Source organism: Ananas comosus, linkage group 1 (genome assembly GCF_001540865.1).
Source record: "Ananas comosus cultivar F153 linkage group 1, ASM154086v1, whole genome shotgun sequence".
In the NCBI taxonomy this organism is placed as follows: Eukaryota; Viridiplantae; Streptophyta; class Magnoliopsida; order Poales; family Bromeliaceae; genus Ananas; species Ananas comosus.
This window is the reverse complement of record NC_033621.1, coordinates 17,500,266-17,511,351: the sequence shown is the minus strand read 5'-3', so window position 1 is coordinate 17,511,351 and position 11,086 is coordinate 17,500,266. Positions and strand designations below refer to the sequence as shown.

The window sequence follows — 11,086 nt, the reverse complement described above, 5'->3', positions numbered from 1 at the left end:
TTACTCAACCGCCATTGATCGAGCAGATGAAGCGGTTGGAGTTGGAGGTGGTAACTCCTGACACGCCTTTGAGGTTGATGACTTTGGTAGTGCAACCTACACATTTGGAAAGGATTAAAAAAAGCAACTTCACTATGTGAAATTGCAAAAGATTAAAGCTAAAATCGTTGAAGGTTGCCCCGGTGATTTTATCGTGGATGATCTTGGATTGATGTGTTTCCGCGTGCGGATTTGTGTACTGGTGGAATCGACACTTAGAGAGGATATTCTGCAAGAAGCACACCGTGTACCCTATGTTATACATCCGGGAGGCACCAAGATGTATAAGGACTTAAAGTTGCTTTATTGGTGGCCCGGGATGAAAAAGGATGTTGGCGAGTTTGTTGCTAGATGTTTAACTTGCCAACAGGTAAAAGCTGAGCACCGAGTTCCCGCGAGAAAATTGCAGAGCTTATCAATTCCAGTGTGGAAGTGGGAGAAGATCACCATGGACTTCATGATGGGATTGCCTCCCTCACAGGCCAGGCATGATGCTATTTGGGTGATCGTGGATAGGTTGACGAAATCGGCTCATTTCATACCTATTCACACTACTTGGACTGGTGAGAGATTCGCATAGGTATATCTTGATGAGATTGTGCGATTACACGGGGTACCTACTTCTATAGTTTCGGATCGAGATCCCCGTTATGTATCTCATTTTTAGAGAAGCTTACAAGATGCCTTGGACACGCGCTTGTATTTCAGTACAGCTTTCCACCCTCAGAGTGACGGGCAATTAGAGCGCACTATACAAACTCTTGAGGATATACTTCGAGCCTGTGTGATAGACTTTCAGGGAGGATGGTCGCAGCATCTACCGATGGCAGAGTTTGCTTATAACAATAGTTATCAAGCAAGCATCAAGATGGCACCCTTCGAGACACTTTATGGACGAAAGTGTAGATCGCCACTTCATTGGAGTGAAGTTGGGGAGAGATTGGCTTTAGGCCCCGATGTGCTCCAGGAAGTAGAGGACAAGGTTCATATTGCTCGGGAGCGACTGTTGACAGCCCAGAGTAGGCAAAAGAGTTATGCTGACAAGCGTCGAAGGGACTTGGAGTTTCAGATTGGAGATTATGTGTTCTTGAAAGTCTCGCCGACCAGAGGGATCAGGAGATTTCGGATCCCGGGTAAGCTGAGCCTCCGATTCATTGGACTGTATGAGATTTTGAAGCGTGTAGGTCCGGTAGCGTATCGGCTTACTTTACCGCCAAACCTATCGGGCATACATAATGTTTTTCATGTATTGGTCCTTCGGAAGTACATCCATAATTCGGCTCATGTATTGAATGCTACACCGTTGGAGCTGAGGGATGATTTGAGCTTCGAGGAGCGACCTATGAGGATTTTGGCTCGCGAGGTGAAAAGCTACGGAACCGCGACATTCCGTATGTGAAGGTGCTTTGGAGCAACCACGATGAGCGGGAGGCCGCGTGGGAGCTGGAGAGCGCACTGCAGGAGCGCTACCCCCATCATTTTTAGATGGAGTCTTGAGGTATTATGTTTTTAAGTTTCGCGGACGAAACTCCTTTTTAGGAGGGGTGAATGTAACACACTGGACCTTAGTAAATTGCGAGGTTCGAATGTTTGATCTGTGTTCTGAGTTTTTCTTGGTATTCTGAAGGGTCGTTGATAATGCTCCGACCTATGGTTCATATTCTGAGAATTGAGGTATTTAAAGTAGCGCTAAGGTCACCAAAGTGGAGACTTAGGCTTCTCTCGGGTTGCTTTCTGCAGGATTGTGTACCGGTACACCTTGATGGTTATACCAGTACAGAAAGTATACCGGTTACACCTTGATGGTTGTACCGGTACACATGTGGTTAATGGCCAACCCGAGGCTCGGGTTTGCGCATTCGGAGGAGTTGTACCGGTACACTTTTTCGTGTGCCGGTACACTTTGCCAAACTGCAAATTGACAGCTTTTGAGGGGTGTTATTGCTATTATTGCTACTCTATATTGCATCCCACGCCCCTTGTTGGTTTCCTGAGCTTGGAAACACTACAGAGCAAGGTAGGGGACCTCCTCTCTTCCCTTTTTTGGATTTATATTCCATTTTGCATGGATTTTGGTGGATTAATCCATTCTTTTTCTTCTTGGTGCAATTTCCACCTTGGGAGAAGCTTGGACTTCGAGCTTGGAGCTTGATAGGAGAGAGATCTTCAAATCTCGTGGACTTTGATCCTTGAAAGAAGCTTCTAAGAGGTTAGCAACTTGTTTCTTCCTCTAGATTCAAGCTTTGATGGTTTATTTTAGTTGAAACCCTAGAAATGAAAACTTAGGGTTTATTTGGGGGTTTTGGACTTAGGGCTTTTGGAGCTTGATTTTTTGGGTTAGAACCTTTCTCTAGGTTGGATTGGAAGGGTTCTAGCTCCCATTTGGAGATCGAGAGAGACTATCACCACCTTAGGTGAGTTTTGCCCCGTTTTGTGATTTGGTTAAAGATCGACCTATGTATTGTTCGTAACGTTCGTGTAACTCTCCTTTTCCTACCTTTAGGGTATTAGGAGAGTTGTGGGCAACTTCGTTCGGCGAAACGAAGGGTTCCGAGGAGCTCTAGGTGGGTTTGGCCTCATCAAATGCGATAAAATTTCCTCTATGGTGGTTTTACTCGTCGTAAAGTGGAATTTCATGCATATTTGTGTTAGATGCATTATTTGTAAATTTTAGAATGCTTAGAATGCATATATTATATACAATGTATATTTAGACCCCTATGTAGTAGAGGGTTTTTAGGTTTGGCTTATGCATGTGACTAGCATTCTAGATATGACTCAAGATCATGTTTCATATAGTAAAAATGATAAGTGTAATGTACTATTGGATATAATTCTCATGTTGGACATAAGAGCAAGTAAAATGCTATAAAGAGGCATTAGACTAGAATGATATGTGAATTAGTGAGCTAATATCATAAAGCGATATTGAGCTTGGGTTATGTGTGAACCTAGTAATTAATGCCACGAAGAGGCATTGAATTTGAAATAAGCTTGGGTATAGCAATGTGCTAGTGTCATAAAGAGGCACTAGACTTAGTGAATATCGGAACTTCACATTGAGACATAGAACTAAACCGTTAGGTTGCTAGTGGCTATTACCATGTTAGAGACATGATGATCGGGTTCTTGAGACGATAACTATGCTTGCTTGCCATTTGTGCTCATTCGCACATACTTGTGAGGGTCACTCCCTACGAGCTGGCACTCTAGAGTTAGCCTACGCGACTTATGATCCCTCGTGCGGTATTGAGAAGCCTACGGGGGCCTGGCGGGATAGACTCATTCCTCGAGTAGGAATGCTGGAGCTACTACGGGCACTTAGGCGGCACAAGCCGGACTACCTTGTGTAGGTCCTTAATTGGAAATGAAAATCGACACGGAGTCATATAAGTAATAATCACTACTAGACAGTTCATAGTAGTTGGATTTATTGGGTATTTGGACATGTAGTGTACTTGAAAGTATTGCTTATTGCATTATAGCATACTTGTTTGCTATGTTGGGACATATTAGTCATGTATTGGCATATCGGACTATGATGGAGTAGATGTACACCTAGTTGACATTATGTGTATTTGTGGGCATTGTTGTTCAGTATTTCATTATATGCTTTACATATCGCAGCTTACTAGTAGTTCTTTTATCTACTTATGCTTTTGGGCCTAGTGGTGCATTTTGCTCGGATCAGTAATTGCCTACTGGAAACTATAAATTATAGTTCTCACGCCTCCTGTTTTATATTTTCTTTCAGAGCCTTCCACTCCAGGAGAGGCTATGGATCGCGACAAGGGTGTCGCTTTGAGCTAACGAGCGAGGGGTCTTGCTAGGTGGATCATTTTCTCCTTTTTATTTTAGTTGGAGAGAATGAGAGCGTTTGTACCCTACATAGAGACTATCATTTTGGATATTGTAGTATTTACTTTTGAGACAGTTTGATATATTCACCCTATGTTTTATCTCAGTTGATAGTTTTACTGCTTCTACTTGTTTATAGATGTTAGATGTACACATATTCTGATATCCCTCGATATTTATTATCTTTTCTTTATTCATTGCTATTGTTGTAGACGCTTTATATGTGCAGGCATATGGCGGGTCTGGGCATTCTACCGGGAGGGCCTCCGCCGGTCCCGGGGCGTGACAGGCGCGGGGNAAAAAAAAAAGAAAAATCAAAACAAAAAATATGTATACAATAAGATTTACTAAATTAAAAAAAAAAAATTATACCTGGCTTTTCTTTTACAAGAGAGTAACCCGCACGGTTTTGTTTTTTTTTTTCCCTTGCTTTTTGCTGTGGGGCCCAATCCTTTCTAATTGGTTTTTGGTATATTTTTCTCCCTTTTCCAACTCAGCCTTAGGATTTTGTTGTATTTGTTGGCCCTTTTTTTCTTCTTATAATTAATTTTAAAATAAAATATATATTTTTTGATAATAATAATAAAAGATTAAAATAGAAAGATTAGTGATTCCATACTTTTAAGAAAAAAATAATTATTCGAGTATATTTTATGTAATTTTTTAATTACTTTTTTTAAAATAAATTATATTGTAGTGTTTTTTATTTTGCAGGTGGGTGATCGGGTGCGGCAAGCAGTGGACATTTTTTTTCTAAGTGGCAAAAATAAGATGCGGGAATATATTTAACTCTCTGCTAAAATTCTACATTTTTTTTCCCCTTTCGCGAAATTTTTTTGAGATTTAATTAATTTTTAGAAATAAATATACTTGAGTTATAGTTTTTTTTTTATCTTTTAATTTTAACTTATTTAATTATTTGCTACCGAAATAAAGAAAGTGTTGTATATTTTCAACTGAAATATTTATATCTAAATGATTATTAAAATAAAGTGTTTTTTATTTTGCGGGTGGGCGATCGGGTGCGAGGGGTGGCTTTTTTTTTTCTAAGCGGAAAAAATAGGATACGGAAATATGTTTAACGCTCTATTAAAACTCTACATTAATATTTTTTCCTTTGTGAAAATTTTTTTGGGATTTAATTAATTTTTAGAAATAAATGTACTTGAGTTATAATTTTTTGTTATCCTTTAATTTTAAATGATTAAATTATTCGATACTGAAATAAAGAAAGTGTTATATTTTAAAATATTTAAAATTTAGGCATAAATGAGTATACGGAATCTCAGAAAAGTGGCAATATTCGAAATATTATTCGAAGCTGAAGCGGAATGGATCGGGTTTATGTTAGCTAAACGGGTCTGGATTCGATTTCGGTTTACAGTAAATTCCAAAAACAACATAAGCTAAATGAGTATGAATTCTGTTGTAGATACAGGTAATATAAAATATATTTATATATTCCAATTATTTTATATAAAATATATAATATGTAATATTTTTTCTCTCCTTTAGATCTTTAATTATATTAGTAATTAATTATACCTTTAAAAAAAATTTAGATTAAGCAGTTTTTTACATGCGCATTAAGGATAAATTATTGTTGTTTTTATTATTTATTAATTATTTATAAAAAACTAAAATAATTAGTCGCGTAGCATGGTTCCTTAACTAGTAGCTATATATATAGAGAGAGAGAGGGAGATTTAGAACCAAATCCTAGTCGGACTAGGAATCTATATATGTCCTCGATAGATTCGGCGCAGCCATGCTTTCCGGGTCTCTCGTGTCTATAAATATACGATAGCACAAGCGGAGAGAGAGAGAGAGAGAGAGAGAGAGAGAGAGAGGGAAACGCAGAGGGAAAGAGAGAGCGAGATCAAGATTGCAACAGAGAGAAGCGGCAGTGAAGGAAGAAACAAGAAAAAGAAGGTGAAGAAGAGAGAGAGATCGCGTCTAATATCACAGCCGTACGTAGTATCTGTATTCTCCTAGTACTTGTGAAAAAAGTTCTCATTAGGGATTTTCCTTCCTTTCCTCCTTTCTTTTATGTTTTCCCTTACTAGTTGCTTCTTGTAATTTGTATTGATCGGCACCGCTGGTTGGTTTTCTTGCTTCTAGGTAAATCTTCTTCCTCTTCCTCCTTTTCTTCATCTGCTTCTTCTCTTCTGTTCGAAGAGCCGATCATGGAGAAGGTTCGGACGGCGGGAGGTGGCGGAGACAAGGTCGGCGGCGACGGAGACGGGAGTCGCCATCGCACGCAGCAGGAGGAGGAGAAGGAGCAGGGGCAGGAGGCCATAAGGTTGTCGCTGGTGAAGAGGAAGAAGGATTTTAAGCACATGGAGAGGATCGGTGGGGGGAGGTGGGTCAACGTCCTCCAAGGCCTCGAGCTCCACGAGGGGGTCTTCTCCGCTGCCGAGCAGCAGAGGATCGTCGACTGCGTCTTGGATTTCCAGGACCGAGGAAGGAGTGGATTGCTCCGAGGTACAAGGATCTTCTTCTTTCCTTTTCTTTCTTTTAATTCAAGAAAGTAAAAGTGGCGGGAAAAAGAAAAAAAGATCAGAAAAAAAAAAAAAAAAACATAATATTCATAACCTTGTTCTTGGGGTAATGTAATGGTGCACGGGTTCTGATCCAAGAAAAGAACAGGGGGAAAATTTTTTGGCCTCACTGATTCTGCGGAAGCCAGAATCAGTTTTAAGTTCAGTTCTGCCCGCATGCAGCGCAGTTCCAATTCGATAGAAAATTCCGGATCTTTCCGATGAATTCTATGCTGTATGGAGCCGCTGTTGCTGTCGTGTCGCCGTCGTTTGCCTGTTAAATGTTATAGATGCTTCCTATTTCTTTTCTCTTATTGAATGTATGTAAATTGTGTTTCTTTTTTTTTCACTGCACCTGATGAAAATATAAGCATAGATACAATCAATAACGTCGTCATTGCCTTGCTAAATGCTATATGTGCTCTTTTTTTTTTTCCGTTATTGAATATACGTCAATTGTGTTCCTTTACTGCACTTGATGAAAATATGGGTATAAGTACATGGTCTGCTTCACTTTCCGCTTTTGATGAATGTAGTGTGAATACCACCCTTACTGCTTTCCTTGTTTTTTTGCACTATGGTTTCCTTTTGGAAATCGGTTGCTATATTCTTTCTCACATTGTTTATGTATATATTTTGATTTTTCTCTATCGGTTCGCTAACAGCTTTTCTTCTTTACAGAGCGCACTTATTCAGAGCCAAAGAAGTGGATGCGTGGAAAAGGGCGCGTGACTATACAATTCGGTTGTTGCTACAACTATGCAAAGGTAAATTAATACATACCGTAGTTTCAATATTTATTTTTGTTCTTTTGCTTCTCTTGTTTAGTTGTTCTTTTGTATTGATAATGAACCTTGTTATTATTCAGGACAACAATGGGAACCTTCCAGGAATAATGCGGGACGAGGAAGTCGATCCAATGCCTCCGATACTGAAGACTATGATTAAGAGGATGGTGGCGTGGCACGTGCTCCCGCCAACGTGTGTCCCCAACAGTTGCATCATAAACATCTATGATGAAGATGACTGCATCCCTCCTCATATCGACCACCACGATTTCGTTCGACCCTTTTGCACAGTTTCCTTCCTCTCCCAGTGCAACATTCTCTTTGGAACCCACATCAAAGTAGTCTCGCCAGGAGTGTTTGCAGCCCCTACTTCCATTCCTTTACCGGTCGGGTATGTTAATCATTGACAGAGGTTTATCTTCATTTACATTTTTCAACATTGAAATTTGCTGGTTTGGATTAACTTATTGTTTTCAAATTATTTGAGGTTCACTTTTTTGGTATTTAATTCTAGTTTGAATGTTATATATGAGTTTACTTATGCTTTGGCCTTGTGCTCTTCTTTTTTTTCTTTTTTTTTTTTTAAAAAAAAAAAAAAAAAACTTTCTCAACACTTCTTTTTTACTTTTGCTTGATTAAGCAGCTTCTGAGGTCTCTCTTGTGTATTATTGTAATTTTTTTGCATGTTGTGGCAATTCATCAATTTTCTGCATGCTTTCCTAGATATGCGGCACACTTTTCAAACAATTGCTTTTGAAATGCGCCCCTGGTGTATCTATCTAAAGAGTTATAGTATTAGATATTTATACTTAACCTTCATTTGCTGTATGTGTATTCTAAAAGCATTAGGTACTGACTTGTCGTAGTAGAACTATCTGTACATTTCAGGAAACTAGCATTTCAACTGAAAGGGTGTAATAGGTCTAGCTCTGCAGCTGGATTATAAAGTTTTCTCATACTTTGTTCTTTATATGTAGTCAGATGTACTAGACATAACCAACAAATCGTACATTGCGGGTATAAAAAGCTTCGTGGAATGGTTATATCAACTCCATGAAAGGCACTTAGAAATTAGTACTGAGAAAAGTCAAATGCCCCAGGATGTAGTTTTTGAACGATTCGACTAGTTGTCAGTTTTAGGGAGAAAATTTGGATCCTCAATATTATTTTATACTAGTTTTAACATATTTTACGTAGGAAAGCTACAACTCTGGCAATCAAATGCGCTCAGTTTTCTGTCATACATACTTTTGGCGATCGACTGTATTTGTCAAAGAAATCGTATTCTTTCTTTCTCCCTACCTATTGTTATCTAACTACAAGGTACTTCAGTTTTGGGATTGACTCTAATTATAACCGAATTAACTTGCAGGTCGGTGCTTGTTTTGAATGGTAATGGTGCAGATGTAGCTAAGCATTGTGTACCTGCTGTGCCCACCAAGAGGTAACGCATCGAAACAATATGATCCACTGAGTTTTTATATCAAATTTTACGACTTTATCTCTGCTGTTATTTTGGTTTTCTTATTGCTATTAATATCTAACTATCCTCTTCTTTTATCTTAATTCTTCAATTCTTCAAACAGGATCTCAATTACTTTCAGAAAAATGGAGGACCGCAAGCTTCCCTACAGATTCATTCCTGATCCCGAACTACAGAATCTTCGACCCCTCCGGTACCCTCCGATGCCAGCTCCGGTGAACGAGTTAGTAAGCTCGCGGGCCCAACCCCGACCAGCGTCCACGCCGTTGGCCCAAGCGCAACCAGCATCGACTCCGCCGCCCCGAGCCGAACCCAGAGAGGAGCAAAGCTCGGAGGGCAAGAAGTGGACTCGCGACAGCCCCTTCTCTTCGGAAGATTTTCCCCCACTCGGTTCGTTGAGTTCAGCAGGAAAGAGTCAGCAGAACAAGCCACACCGACCCGCAAGGCGATGAAGCAATTGAAATTGAATCAAGACTGACGATTTCGATGCCGACTGAACATTTTTGAGGAGTTTAACGTTAATTGTTCCTTTGTTGCAAAGCTGTAACATAATAATATAATAAAGTTGCATGTCATGCTCTCCTTTAATTCTGTCATTGTTAAATTGCTGTATTCATTTTAAATTTTATTAAATAATAATAGTTAAATTTGCTTTTGCCAGTTCAGTTGTCTCTTCTTTTGTTTATTTGTACCAAATGACGAAATGAAGATTAGAGGGTACTGAGAAGTAACTGCGGCATTGATTCACCACTGCCCTATTTTGTTCCATTGAATGATTTACGACTCCATCTATGATGGTATAGCAACAGCAAGGTGTATAGAATATGAGTCATATACTATTTTATAAGGCCCACAATTAATCTTCATTCTCTCGGTTATATATATATATATATATATATACATTTTTTAAGAAAAGAGTGTAATCAAACTTATACTACGTACTCTTTCAGTTTCTTTCCCCTCGTTCTCTCTATAATGTTTTTTTTTTTTTTTTTTTTTGAAAAAGAGTTTCATTATTTACCATCTTTTTCTTCTCTCACTAATCACCCTTTGAAATTCTAGACGAAGAGCCTTTCCTGTTTCGTCTCTCCTCCGACCACCGCAGCCAACGTGATAGAGTTTTTGGCGGTTGAGCTAAATGTTTAAATAAGTGTTTGGTAATTACTAGCACTCTGTTTAGGTGTATAGCGACATCTTTAACTAGTCTACTATATCTAGTGGACCCACATTATAGCAAACATTTTTAAATAGTATCCGGTAATTTTAGGTAAGCAGCATTTTTTTGACATGATACCTACATTTAAAAGTGTCGCTTATGACTGTTTGTGTGTAATGATCTAACTTCTAATAATACTTTTGCAAATAAAATTATCTATATAAGTAATGCAATAGAATCATATCAATTGATAGTTAAATTCTTTTATATTGTTTAGTTACAATTAATATATTATATGTGAGATGTAAATAATGTGATAACTAACTCATTTAATGAACTTTATGCATAAGTTTATATTTTGTTAAATTTTGGTTATTTGACAGGTGACAAGTTGTAGAGTGATAATTAGTGTAATTAACATAACAGCGTTAATTGAGATTGGGACAAAAGTGCAAAACTACAATAAATTTGTTTTTTGTTTTTTAATTTTATCAAACTAGAGTTACATATTTATTCTAATAAAAATTATTACATTACATAAATTATATTCCTGTGGATGTGTACAAAAAAAGGTTGCGTGGTAGTGATTTTCTATTGCAATTAATATTTTTATTTTTTCTATTACAATAGAATGATGTGGTACTGCTTATTATTTACCTTGAGTATATATTTATTGCACATGTGTGTCACGTTCCCACTTTTAATCTATCTTTATTCTCTTAAAAGTAGTCATTTAGTCATATATATTTATATTTTTTTTAGTCTTATTGTTGTGGCTTAAAATTTATTGCCTAAGCTAATTCATCTCAATGGCCAATTCGCATATAGAGAAAAAAAAAAGCATAAATGGTACTTAACAAAGTGTCTATATATGCCATTTATGTTTAGATCATAAGATGCAATGATCTATTATATACAATTATTATTTCTATAATAGAAATATATTTTATTAGAATTTACAAACGATTGGATCAAGTAGAAAAGTTTTTTGAGTGAAAGTTGGTGGGGAACTAGGAGGCGCAAGGTATTTTCATCTTGGCTGTTGTTCGTTTTCACGCCATTGCAGTTGTTAATTATATAGTAATTTAAGTTCGTGTTTAATTTTATGATTTGAATTTCAATATTGCAGTTGAAATCTGTACGCAAAAATCAACTGCAGCATGTTACGAATATCGTTAATTGGCGAATATATTCAACTGTAGTGGTCGGATCTCTCTCTTTT

General features: G+C 37.8%; 1 protein-coding gene across 1 annotated transcript; it reads left to right on the top strand.

Annotated features, from left to right (window-relative positions):
• On the top strand, positions 5,732-9,312 carry LOC109718387 (RNA demethylase ALKBH5-like). Its single transcript, XM_020244611.1, has 6 exons — positions 5,732-5,867; positions 6,019-6,381; positions 7,119-7,204; positions 7,306-7,616; positions 8,598-8,669; positions 8,812-9,312. Exons 2-6 carry the CDS (start codon positions 6,084-6,086, stop codon positions 9,158-9,160), a joined length of 1,116 nt encoding a protein of 371 aa, XP_020100200.1. The 5' UTR covers positions 5,732-5,867; positions 6,019-6,083; the 3' UTR covers positions 9,161-9,312.